We start from the raw sequence: 14,287 nt of genomic DNA, 5'->3' as shown, positions 1-14,287 counted from the left end.
GCCTGTCTTTGGGATTGTGTATTGTAAAAATTACACCTTAGTTAAGGAGAAACCGCTTGTATCATCACATGAATGTTTGTTGACAATGCAGGGACATTAACATTGAGCACACACACTCACACATTCACAGTTTGTCATTGTGATCAAAAGAAAGAGATAGAACAGGAACAGGACACAGAGAACAGTGACCAATTATTTCCTCAAAGTATGACCAGGCTATAGACACATATTCTAAAGCTTACGACGCAGTTTTGCAGCGCTCACACCGAAACCAGGACACAGAAAAGAGCACGTGAGTCTCACGCGTAAAGGTAGTTAAATAACGCTCCACAAAAAAACAGGTCACAACAAGGTGCGCCGATAAAAACACGGTTTACTTCCTTTAGACCGTAAAAGGGCTGAAGCAAAAAGTATTCACAACAAAAAATAGGTGAATGCATGCCACATCGGCATGCACAGTCTCTGCAATCTGCATTCTTAGGACGGATTTAAGTTCTTATCTAACCTATGCCTCAACGTGGATATGACACATACAATTCAGTAAGTTATATTAGATGTGATTTGGCACCACAACGAAAATATTTATTACCAAGTATCTTTTTAACTTAAAGCCCCACTCCGTCTTAAATGAGGTTTACAGAACGATGACATATTTCAATAAAACATCATGTCAATGTGCGCGCCTTCGTGTGCGAGGCTGGTACTACAAATTGTTCATACGAAATGACAAACACAGGTTACAAGCGATAACGCGCAAAAATACTGGTTTATTACTCTACATCTGAGTCTATGTATTCAGTAATATGTATTGCGTATTCAGTATTGCATATTGCGTATTGCGGTAAAAAAAACTTATGCGCTGTGTGGGTTGACCAGAGTACCAAAACTGTAGCCTCTCAACGAAGGGCACAAAACAATTCACAGCTTTCAATAAAACTGTATCCAAAAACACGTTTACGTTGACAATATCCAAACTGTTCACGTTGACTTTAAAACATTACAAGAAGAACTCCATAAGCTCACTTGCTAACTTTGATACGTTACATAAAACATCCAAACTCTTCCATAAAAACCCTCAGATCGACTGAAGAGAGGAAGTCAAACAGTAGTATTTATAGAAACAAAAACCTAACATGGAATAGTTATTCAAAAGTCAAAGGTCACCATATTGACCAACCAACAACATTCCTAAGACAGAATCGGGTGAGACTACTATTTTACAACCAATCAGTAACCGATCACGCACTTCGTGCATGCTCAAAACTTAAAACGGTATATTTTACAGAAAGAAGATCAAGGAACTAGCTGACATTAAGAACTAACAAGTCGCGTAAGGCGAAAATACAACATTTAGTCAAGTAGCTGTCGAACTCACAGAATGAAACTAAACGCAATGCAACGCAGCAAGACCGTATACTCGTAACATCGTCAGTCCACCGCTCACGGCAAAGGCAGTGAAATTGACAAGAAGAGCAGGGTAGTAGTTGCGCTGAGAACGATAGCACGCTTTTCTGTACCTCTCTTCGTTTTAACTTTCTGAGCGTGTTTTTAATCCAAACATATCATATCTATATGTTTTTGGAATCAGGAACCGACAAGTAATAAGATGAAAGTGTTTTTAAATTGATTTCGACAATTTAATTTTGATAATAATTTTTATATATTTAATTTTCAGAGCTTGTTTTTAATCCAAATATAACATATTTATATGTTTTTGGAATCAGCAAATGATGGAGAATAAGGTGAACGTAAATTTGGATCGTTTGATAAAAGAAATATTTTTTTTACAATTTTCCGATTTTTAATGACCAAAGTCATTAATTAATTTTTAAGCCACCACGCTGAAATGCAATACCGAAGTCCGGGCTTCGTCGAACAATACTTGACCAAATTTCAACCAATTTGGTTGAAAAATGAGGGCGTGACAGTGCCGCCTCAACTTTCACGAAAAGCCGGATATGACGTCATCAAAGACATTTATCAAAAAAATGAAAAAAACGTTCGGGGATATCATACCCAGGAACTTTCATGTCAAATTTCATAAAGATCGGTCCAGTAGTTTGGTCTGAATCGCTCTACACGCACGCACACAAACACACATGCACATACACATACACCACGACCCTCGTCTCGATTCCCCCCTTGATGTTAAAACATTTAGTCATAACTTGACTAAATGTAAAAACACGTGAGTCACACGTATTCCAAAGCTTACAACGCAGTTTCGCAGGGCTCACTCCAAAACCAGGACATGGAAAAGAACACGTGAATCTCACGCGTATTCTAAAACTAACGACGCAGTTTTGCAACGCTCCGACCCAAGCCAGGTCACAACAAGGAGCACGTGAGTCTCACACGTAGAACATAGTTAAATAACGCTCCAAAAAACAGGTCACAACAAGGTGCCAAGATAAAAACACGGTTTACTTGCTTTACACCGTAAAAGGGCTGGAGCAAACGTATTTACAACAAAAAATAGGTGAATACATGCCACATCGGCATGCACAATCAATACTAACCTTATTGGACACACTGACAATAACATTCAACAACATTTGAGCCCCACTCCGCCTCACGTGAAGTTTACAAAACGATGACATCTTTAACTAAAACAGCAATACTTAAACTTATCAAGTGTTATGGGACACACTCACAATACTGACAATATTAACGTGACTTATTGTAAAGAATTACACTTCAAATGTTGTCAATTAATGCACTTTTCATCTATAAATTACCGAAAAGCCAGTTTTGTCGGTTTTACAGAACGGCAAGGCACCACCAATCCTTTGAGTGAGCAATGCCGACATGCTCACATGAAAAATTATATGGTTCTGAAGAATCAAGGGAAATCGCGTCACTTGATTTACGTCAAATATGTCTCGATTCTAAATCTGTTGGACATCAAACATCGAAGCAACTGAAACACATGTTCAGCACGGCATATATGGGGAGATTGTTGTGTGAGCGCAGTTCACCTGTTAATATTCATCACGTCAGGTGAGTGACTGGCTGACACAGGTCACCAGAATGCTTTGACTGACAGGCATAATCAGATAGTAGTGATCCAGTCCCCATTGCGATTGTTCTGTCTAGTCGGTGCATGGGATCGCTTCGAAAATTCGTTTGCTAAAAATTAGAAGGCCATTAAACCGTTATTGTTTAATTTGCTGACTGTTAGCAAATGATAACAGAAATGTCTCAAAAATGATATCAGCAGGCTCTTACCGGCTCATGCTGATATCCATTTTCTTCACATGTCTGTTAATATTTGCTAACTGTCATCATATTAGAAACAACTGATATAACTTAATATTATTTTCTACCGGCACCGTGGTAGTGCCCCAGAATAAATGTAGTATTTCCTCTGACATTTATCTTGTTTGCCATAGCTTGTCCTGTTGGAACCTACGGAAGTGCCTGCAGCATGAACTGTTCCTGTGGTGCTGGAGCCAGTCGCTGTGACCCTGTCACGGGTTGCGTATGCAAGACGGGGTGGACAGGGAACAAGTGTCAGAATGACGTCAACGAGTGTGACGTAAGCAGCACACGTCAGCAGTGTGAGGCCAAAGGGGCAAAGTGTGTCAACGTACAGGGAGGGTACAGGTGTAGGTGCGCTGATGGCTTCAAGGCCAATGACAGCGGTATTTGTCAAGGTAAAATTGCGTGTAATTTAAAACGTTTTTTGAGTCACTTGAGAAAAAGTGACTCTATGTAATCGGTCAGTGTTAGTCTGTCCGGCCGGCCGGCCGTCCGTCCGTAGACACCACCTTAACGTTGGACTTTTCTCGGAAACTATCAAAGCGATCGGGCTCATATTTTGTTTAGTCGTGACCTCCAATGACCTCTACACTTTAACGATGGTTTCGTTGACCTTTGACCTTTTTCAAGGTCACAGGTCAGCGTCAAAGGAAAAATTAGACATTTTATATCTTTGACAAAGTTCATCGGATGTGATTGAAACTTTGTAGGATTATTCTTTACATCAAAGTATTTACATCTGTAGCCTTTTACGAACGTTATCAGAAAAACAAGGGAGATAACTAGCCTTTTCTGTTCGGCAACACACAACTTAACGTTGGGCTTTTCTCGGAAACTATAAAAGTGACCGGGCTCAAATTTTATGTGAACGTGACTCCCAGTGACCTCTACACTTTGACGTCTGCTTTGGTGACCTTTGACCTTTTTCAAGGTCACAGGTATGTCTTGAAGGAAAAAAATTGAAATATCATATCTCTGAAACTATTCATCGGATTTGATTCAAACTTTATAGGATTATTCTTTACATCAAATTATTTACATCTGTAGCTTTTTGTCCATCTGATGCCTCATATAATATTCAGAACTGCGAAAGTGACTCGATCGAGCGTTTGCTCTTCTTGTTCTGTTGTTATTCTAGTTAATATTGAAATGGGCACTGTTCGCACTATTTTCTTTTTCATAAATCTTACCTTCAAGAATTCATTAACAATCTCATCAGGTAAGGATTATGTCATCTTGATTTTCGAATATATAACTTTTAGCTTATAGCTGTTACCTTTTTTTAGTTTGTCTTATGGTATTGAGGAGAAAACCAACAGCGAAACTTATAACCATCACCCTCAGAACATAAACAAGTTAGGCTGATGTTTTTCTCCTTCTTCTTAGACATCGACGAATGCGCAACATCACCATGCAGTCAGACTTGCGAGAACAGTGCTGGGAGTTACCGGTGTCTGTGCAATGCAGGCTACTTTCTGAATTCCACAACTGGAGACTGCACAGGTAAAATAACACACCCAACACGTATCACTATCATCATCAACTTCATCACTATCATCCTTTTTCTTTTAGCCATACAGTTTTGACTGAAAACAATATTGTAAAATGTGTAACCGTTAAAGTATATCCTGCCTGTGTTGAGGTTTTTATTCTGCTGAAAAATGTTAAAGTGTATAGTTTTCTAAGTGATATGTTGAATATTTTCTTTTGGCAGATAGGCTACCTTTAGTTCAATATGCCAGCTTCTTCAGAGATGCTTGTTTCAACCATTATTTCTGTTTAAAAGGAAAGGTTATGTTAAATTGGATTACATTTTTAATCTATATCTGCTTCAGTAACTTTATTATTAAGTAAATTTGTCTTAGGCCTAAAAAAAATAGGTGTGGTTACGGTAACCCGACCTACCCTATTTGTAGGGGCCGACCCTATAACTGTTTATTACATTTGTCAAAAAAACAAAAACAACAAGAAAACGAGTGCAGAAAACGCAATGAAAGCGAAAGCGCTCGAGTCGTCATGCAGACGACAGACGATGCAAGGGAAATAACTCCTTCTACTAAAAAGGCCCAACAGACGCTTGCCATGACAAAAATGGCGGCATCTTCTTCGGTTGCGAGTGTTATACGCTTGGTTGCTCTGCTATTAAGAAAAAAAAGTGATTGCCTACCTTCCTACCCTATTCTTTTTGGCTATGTTACCTTAACCACACTTTTTTTTGTGCCTGAATAAAGTGCATTCGTCAATTCTTTGTGATCTAAAACAAATATTTTCAATACCACCCTTACACTTGCACCTCATTAGAACAATTTGGATATAGTAGTTTGTGACATATGTCATGGCAACGTTTCCTTAGTTCACGAAAAATTGTCAATTATGGGGTGGAAGAAGCCACTAAATTGTCTCCCCAACCCCCACATTTGTTTTGTTATTACGAGCAAAATCAAATATCTTTTTAAAATTTTACGTTTGAATATGAGTCAATAAGTTCATTGCATGATATGAATCCATTTCGGCAATTCATCTGCTCTTTTCCAAAAAAAGAAGAGACAGTTTTGTTGTTGAGTAAAACCTATTTTCAGAAAGAAGGAGACCAGGGTTATTTTTAGGGGGGGGGTATGCCCGCTCGTGCGTGAGTGTGGGCGTATGTGTGCGTGCGTGTATGTGTGTGTCTGTGTGCTTGCGTGCGGATGTGTGTGCGTGCGTGCGTGCGTGAGTGTGTGTGTGTGTGTAAAGACAAAAATGCAACACGCTAGTAACAAGGAACTTAGTCGATAAATATCGACAGGGGGCCGACAAATGGTTTAAATGGGAAATGTGTGTATATGGGTGTGGGTTTGAAACAAACAAACAAACCAACCCATGTGAACCCCGGGCCGCAGGCCTTCGATGTAGTGATTGAAAAAAAAAGGATGTTCTCAAATGGTTCAATTCTCATTTGGTCTGATTCTCAAATGGTACCGGTATACTCCCCCCCCCCCCTGGCCGCAGGCCTAGGAGTAAAATTTTATAGACACTGACCTTCTTCCCAGGGGTCATTGACCCAGTTTTAGCTATGAGAGGTGGTTCGCCCAGAGACTGTAGAGAAAACAGAGACGCTCCATGCGGTGCTGAAAAGTGAGACCGGATGCCCAGTGGCGCCACCACGCGGAAACATGGAAAAACCTACTTTCTCTTTTCACAGCAGTAGTGATATCGTGCTGCACAAGCATGGCCGCGCCAACGCGAAAACGCAGTGGGGCATGGTGTTCGGCCATTAATTGCTCAAACCCGTCGCGATTTATAACCCTTCGTGGTTGAAAACGACGTTAAACACCAAATAAAGAAAGAATCAATTGCTCAAACGCACATGCCAAAGGCTTCAGGATGTTCAAATTTCCCAAGGAAGAGAGCAGGTGAGGATTGTTTCTTCAATTCAGTTTTCTCTCGTTAAATGTTGGAAAATCAGTAAAAGTTGTAGCGTCGAACTGCGTGTAGATCTATTCTACCGGAACAGTGAAAACACACACTGTATACACACTACAGCCTCAAACCAGTCCAGAGGGTAGACAGAGAGAGAGAGAGAGAGAGAGAGAGAGAGAGAGAGAGAGAGAGAGAGAGAGAGAGAGAGAGAGAGAGAGATTGGATTGGATTGGATTGTTTACTCATTTAGGCCGTAGCCCCTTATGACGGGGGTGAACATATATACAATGACATAATGACATTTGCACACACATCAAATGAAATAAATCATACACGAACTACTAAGACATTACATTTCAAATAAAATATACCGTAGGCTTACATGAACTAAGACATAACAACACTACGTAGCCGAAATGCTTTGTACACATAAGCTGGCAACTTTCGAACAATACCTTCATTCACAGATGCCATAAGCATAGAAAACTTGTGTAAACTTGGGTTTCTATAAAACTTAGCAGGAATAAACTGGCATCGCAAATCACGAAGTGCGGGGCAACAAAGCACAAAATAAAACTCATCTTCCTTACTTTCCCTGCACAATGGGCATAACAACATATCCGCATCGTATCTCTTATATCGATTAACGTGCACAATAGTTCTGTTATTCCACCTCGGAATCTTGCCATAATAAGAGAGAGAGAGAGAGAGAGAGAGAGAGAGAGAGAGAGAGAGAGAGAGAGAGAGAGAGAGCTTTCTGAACAAGAAAGAAGCAACTGAAAAGAAATAAGAAAATCATCGATCGATCAAGATTCTTTAAAGTCAGCTTGGTCACAAGAATCTGGTTTAAGTTGCTGTATTTTACAGTTTTCCTTACATGATAACTTCTTAGCTCCGTGTTATTGACAACCCATTTCAGTTTCAATGTGCTGGGACGACACCAAATTGACTAAATGCCTTAGTTACCGATTTAACCGGGAACTATTTCGTTAAACGATTAATTCCTGAATATTTTCTCAGGCTTAACTAACCATGTATTCAGTATGTATTTGTATTTGATTAAAACACACACAAATAACGACGGTTAGTTCGTGAAAAGAGACTGACTTGAATCATGTTTGCATAACTACAGCGATGCAGCGAATATTGCCTAAGAAAATTAATTTGATTTAATTTTAATCTATACCATTTTCTGCGGTGTTTTTATGGTCATTTAAAAAGGATGTTCACAAACAAACATATTTTTTCATCCGGTTACTGTTTGCAGCACTGTCAGCCGGACAGAACAGACAGTATGTTAAAATAAACGTGATATAAACACAGCCGACAGCAGCCGCTTTTCGCGAGCTACCTTGTGCGGCAGGGAGTGGCTCTTTTCCCGCGCTGCGCTGGCCGGTCTCAGTTTCGCACCGCAGCGCAAAGAAGGATGACGCGTCTCTGTATACTCTATAGTCTCTGGTTCGCCTTTCATATCTGAGAGAGGAAACACTTTCTGCAACCGGGTCAGTGACCGAGTTTAACCTATGGGGAGTTTAATCTATGGGGCGGTCTCTTTGATGTCTTGAGAGGAAACTTGGCCAGGGTAGTACATGCACCAGAACTGGTGGACACCAAGGACAAACATGAAATCGAAGCAGTTTGTTTTCAGAGGGAACGGTCGTCAGCAACTCAAACTTCTCTGTTTTCTTTTTTTAAGAAAATCTTACTTTCTTTGTGGCCCCCTGACTCCGCCCCCCTCCCTCTGTAAGGACCCCCCTCCATAAGGACCGATTTTTGTCAACATTTTAAAGGTCGCTAGAGAGGGGTTCCACTGTATGACCTAACCGCTACTGGCAGACGGCCTCAATCTTCACGCGCAAAGACGAGATTAATAGGTGCTCGGTTTTGGTATTTTGAATTGCATTACATTAAACCTTTGTTGGGTTTCATGGTCATGGCAACAGCCATAATAATATTACATGATGTATAATATCATATTTCAGCATATGTGAATTACATGTCATCATACCCAACTGTCATACATTTTTATTCCTACATTATTCTGATTGATCACAACCAAACCTACTATCATTGGACACATCCAAATGCAAGCGCCTGTTCTTGACAATTTCCCTCTGATCTAAATATAAAATCAGTGCAATTTCCTGGGTCGGGCTTTGCCACAGACACTCACGGTTTGGCCTGTAGGTAAAATGTACAATGTATTTTCTGATTTGTGCACAAAAGCTTTTTTTCTTTTTTCTTTTTTTTTAACATAACAATGTTTAATGTCACTGTATGTTTAAAAGACCATGGTCATATTTGTAAAAAAAATGTTAAATTAGAAAATAAATAACATTTTGGTTCATGATTTTTCCTACACCTGTGCTAAAAATAAGAAATAAAAATGTCGGGTATATAAGTCACTCAAATACAGCTAGGTATGAATGGCTCGGTTTGAGTTTGTTGCAGTTGACCCTGCACAATGCGACATATCATGTTTTTGTTGAACAATTTTGACGTCACCCCTCCCATAGGGTGACGTATTTCACAACTTCCTGTGTTACACAAACTCTGTGATGACCAATTTTGACGTCACCCCTCCCATAGGGTGACGGATTTCACAACTTTCTACAGATGAACAATGTTGCCTTCACCCCTCCCATAGGGTGACGGATGTCACAACTTCCTGTGTACACAAACTGATGACGTATTTCACAACAAAATGGCGCTGCCCATGGTCAACCTCTAAACTATCCGTATAGAATGGGGGCGTCCTCGCCCCCATAATAACTATGACAAATATGTGATCACTTTTTCTTTACGATTTCTTCGTTTTCTTTGAATTTCTTCTTAGAAAACCAAGCGCAAAGTTGTACCCAGGAATGCAATTGTAGTCGAGTTACTTCAGACAGGTGTGAGTCTGAAAGCGTTCATGACTGCTCTGGTACACCAAACACACGCTGTCAAAAATCCGCAGGGGGCTACACCTGTGTCTGTCGAAACGGCTACAGAGAGAATAGCAGTGGCGCCTGCATTGGTAAGTTCTGTTTTTACTGTATATTGGGGTAAATTACTAAATTTTAGTTAACGCATCAATTGAACTTTGTGTTTTCCTTCTTGAAGTCATGTGATGTCAGGGTTTGTTTAAAACTGTATATTAATATTGTAAAAAGTTGATGTAGTGATTTGTTACTTTGTAGCCTATTTCTCAAGACAGAAAATAACTTTTTGCTTTACTAATTATAGTCCAGGTATACTTTTGTTGAAGGCCATAAAGAAGAGTAATACAGTCCAGTAGGTAATTCTTCAGCCTATCTTTTCTTCTCTCTCTCTCTCTCTCTCTCTCTCTCTCTCTCTCTCTCTCTCTCTCTCTCTCTCTCTCTCTCTCTCTCTCTCTCTTTCTCTCTCTCTCTCTCTCTCTCTCTCTCTCTCTCTCTCTCTCTCTCTCTCTCTCTCTCTCTCTCTCTCTCTCTCTCTCTCTCTCTCTCTCCTCTCTCTCTCTCTGCATACCCTTACAGTTGCAACTTAGGGCACTGTACGTATTTCATATGTGATATGATACTTTGTGCATACTTTATAATGCTCAATGTCCTCTGTATATTTCAATCAAGACCTGAAATTTGACTTTCAGCGGCCACGCAACTGGGCTTCAGTGTTAAGATCAACATAAACATTCCCCAAGCTGATCTTTCTCAAGAGCCCTCACGTTCCACAATTAAGAAGGAAGGACAAACATTGGTAAGAAGAAGATGCACACTTGTCTGCCTATTTGTTTCACGAGCATGCTGACCTAGTGTGTTACTACCCTTTTAGTCCACCATACGACTATTTTTCCAATCGTAACAGATTCCAGGTGACCCGCTAAGTGTTATAACGGTCAGGCCGGAACCCTTTTTGTTTATGACTCTAAAAACAAGAAATACAAACTAACATTTTGTATGGACCATAAATTATCAGGATGACTTATTCTAAAGCCTGTACTTAACTGGGCGAAGTCGACTAACGGGAAGTATTCTTTGCGAAGCTAGCCGCACAAAGCTTAATCACTAAGTTTCTTACAAACAGATTTCGCGAGTCTTGGTGAAGTCGACTTCGGGCTCAATTCTGGACCGCCTTGAGGATTGAATATCATACGTGTGCTTTGCTCGTTCGAAAATTGCATTGTCAAAGTTGTAAAGAATCAAATGAAATTGCCAAACTCAGTTTACCTCAAATAAAGTTTTACATCATTCCCATACTGTCTGATGATGATTCTTTTTTTTATATAAGACTTATTTCAAATGTGCTGACTGTCAGCTGACTGATAACAGACATGGTTAGCTGACTGATAACAGCCATGTCTTAAAAATGAAATCAACATTCGCCTGTCGGCTCATGGTGATATCCATTTCTCTTATGACATGCAAACAATCAGCACACTAGAAATAACTCATAATATCGTCATAGATTTAAATACCGATGTGCCTGTTTGTGTGTAGTAATGTAGTTATGTCTTGAGATGATAATGTGGTTTTCTTAGAATATTGGTACAACTCATCATTACCCCTCCGCTGTGTACCTCACCTACTCCCTCTGTTCATAGTTCTTCATTGTTCTCTTCAAAAATGTCATTACTAGTATCATTACACCCCTTCTTCTCTTCCTCTACCTCCTCATCCTTGCTCTTGTCTATTTGTTTTCAATAAAAAAAAACTGTGCGTTAACATTAATTCCTAATTGCTTTATTTTCAGTTGGAAAAGACGCTGAAAGCATACGTACCTACTGTGCTGGCTGTCAGTATTCATAATATGAGGTGCGCTGTTATTCTTTGGTAAAGTATTATACAAAAGTACAAACGTTTAGCATACAGATGTCTGTGTCTCCTCATGGAACTGCCGAGGCTTCGCATGTTTAAAAAATGTAGTAAAACAACAAAAATACATGCAAAAGTTCCTAGACATGATGCAGGCTTTTAGGGCTTACACAGACAAGTCATCATCAAAATGTTCTTTTAATTTAGTCTACAGAACAGCAATGTAAAATGTATTGTTTACGCATAACTTATTTTTAGAAATAAAAACCTCCGTCAAATTGTTTTCCGAAGATATTCAACGTTTATTTTTGATACATATTCAAGCTCATCTCACAACACGGAAAAATCCCAATCTTTGTAACAATAGGTTTTGCCTTGATCAAACTTGACAATTACCTCCACATAGAGGAGAATTATTTATTATAGGTCTCTGCAATATCCCGCAGCCACATTCCGTCGAATACTATGTGAGAAAAAATTATGTGTGTTGCAGGCCGGGCAGTGTGATTGCAGACGTGGATGTAGACGTGCCCAGTAAGAGTGCCCAGATCTCTGCCTCCTCCCTGTCTGTGGCACTGGTCAATATCACTGGTCAGAGAGCTGTCTTGGCCGGACAAACTGGAACCGTCGGGATTACGGTTGACGGCATGGAGAGTGAGTTTAGTCTTGGCCGTTTTGTGTGCACTAGTATTGTACCTTTGAATTATCTCTGGTATTGGCCCTTTACATTTTTATTTTTGAAGAGTATGTCTCGGTTGCATATAGATCGGTGGATAGATTCATCGATTCATTGATTATCTACTGATTTGTTTATGGTTGTGTTTGGAGTTGTTGCTTTTTGTTCTGCAAGATGGGCAAATCAGGGCCTTCACAAATGTTTGCTTTGGCCTGTTTACACAAACAATACTATTCAATACAGAACGATGCAGTAAATGCAATGCAATGTCGTGCGATACAGTATACGGTGCAATACATTCATCACATTACAATTATTTTTATAATTGTATGTAAAATACATGCACATAGATGTCTTCACATGAATATACCATAGCATTCTGGCATATCTGGACTGCTATAATTGCAGCTAGATGTTTACGTTAATTATATTTTGCCCTTGGCCATTCCTCCCTCTCCTAGAACTTGAGTTAGGACAAACACAGAGAAGCAGCTTATGTTGTGGTACCTAAACAATGCACTCTGTGTTTCAGTTTTTTCCAACACGACCTACTGCGATGTATTCAGTCGCTACGTGACTTGTGAAGAGAATCAAGTCTGCAAAGTGGAGAACGGGAAACCTCAGTGCCGGTGGGTGATTTGCACTTTATTGAGTGTTAGTTGCTTGTATGTTTTCTATGTATTCCACATCTAGTTATTAGTACCAATGTTGCTTTAGAGTATATTGGTTAGGTTTTCTGAAGAGAAAAGTAGTTCTCACGTTCGAACAAATGTGGAGCTTTCAATTTCTCAGATATCTGAATATCAGATGAAAGAGAAAACACTCATAAAAATACCTCTCTTTTTTGTTTACAGAAACTAGCACCAAAGCACCAACCTGAATATGTGGTTGGACACACACACACACACACACACACACACACACACACACACACACACATACACACACACACACACACACACACACACACACACACACACACACACCTCTCATAAGGTACACCCATCTCGCAGGGTTCTTACACACACGCACGTACAATAACGTATTTACATAAGACGAACTCTCCGAAGTACAAACAGAAACAAGGGAAGGAGAAGACAGAACAATCCAGATAGACGTTATCAGCCAGATTTAGTTATACTTGCAAAAAGTTAAATATAACAAGGATGGCCTGAATCCATTCGTTGCAATTCTTTGGCATTTTTGTTAACTTTTCTCTTTCAGACAAGAAGAGGATGAGTCTAGCTCAGGAAGTGGACAAGGTAAGCTGAAAATATGCAAATATTTTTCTATTCGAAGAATTAATGAGACGAAAATATCCCAGTGCTTATTTCGAGAGAGAAATGGGATACTGAGAAGACAGGGGACACAATAATATCAATAGATAAAATCTGTTCATGTTTTTAAGATGGAACTATTCGATTAGCTTTCAGTTATTCTAGCCTTGGGAAAAATGCGATACACACCAGTCATCCAAGCAAAACCATTGACTGAGGCAATATTCTGCTAACATTGCAATTGTTCCCGAAATCTATTTCTTTGTTTGACGGAATTAATTAATTAGTTTGGAAGGAAAATAAACGTGTGTTGTCCTGTCGAATTTGAACAGGTGTTAATATATGCTGAGTAGTTCACTGTTTTTCTTTATTTCTTCACGTGATCTGTAGCTGCCTGTTGGGATTCACCTGTTAACCGCCACTGCCTGCACCTCTGCTGCAATCTGTTACCAACATAACAAGATCCGATGGATGTAACGACAACTTTGATCAGGTTGGGACCTGACAGATATGAAACCGACAAATTCGGTAAAAATAAGAAACGTAGGGTTTCAAGGCTAAGACATTTGAGAGGTCAAATATGTTTTTTTGTTGAACGTGTACGTGTAGCATTATCTAATTAAATGTTACGTCACACTTTCTTAAGCAAACCTGTAGTTTCTACAAGTTGTTTTGAAATGTGTAAATGTTAATACTGATTTAAACGTTCTCAGAAAAAAAAGTTCTTCGTTTTAGATAAGTACATGTACTAGATGTTTGATTTGATATGTTTAGATAGTTTTGTACAAGTTGTGTTCCCTAATGTCTTTCGGATGAGACGAAAAACCGAGGTCCCTTCGTGTACACTACATTGGGGTGTGCACGTTAAAGATCCCACGATTGACAAAAGGGTCTTTCCT

General features: G+C 39.5%; 1 protein-coding gene across 1 annotated transcript in view; it reads left to right on the top strand.

Annotated features, from left to right (window-relative positions):
• Positions 1-14,287, top strand: part of LOC138946861 (mucin-like protein) — a 48,074-nt gene that overhangs the window by 31,572 nt on the left and 2,215 nt on the right. The window contains exons 21-29 of the mRNA XM_070318263.1: positions 3,393-3,656; positions 4,648-4,764; positions 9,497-9,679; positions 10,274-10,380; positions 11,374-11,435; positions 11,929-12,089; positions 12,644-12,740; positions 13,336-13,373; positions 13,779-13,881. Of these exons, the coding sequence (XP_070174364.1) occupies positions 3,393-3,656; positions 4,648-4,764; positions 9,497-9,679; positions 10,274-10,380; positions 11,374-11,435; positions 11,929-12,089; positions 12,644-12,740; positions 13,336-13,373; positions 13,779-13,846 (1,097 nt within the window). The 3' untranslated portion in view covers positions 13,847-13,881. The remainder of the gene's footprint in view (positions 1-3,392; positions 3,657-4,647; positions 4,765-9,496; positions 9,680-10,273; positions 10,381-11,373; positions 11,436-11,928; positions 12,090-12,643; positions 12,741-13,335; positions 13,374-13,778; positions 13,882-14,287) is intronic.

This window comes from Littorina saxatilis, linkage group LG14 (assembly GCF_037325665.1).
Source record: "Littorina saxatilis isolate snail1 linkage group LG14, US_GU_Lsax_2.0, whole genome shotgun sequence".
Classification (NCBI taxonomy): Eukaryota; Metazoa; Mollusca; class Gastropoda; order Littorinimorpha; family Littorinidae; genus Littorina; species Littorina saxatilis.
Note: the sequence above shows the minus strand (reverse complement) of the source record. Positions and strands in the feature narration are given on the sequence as shown.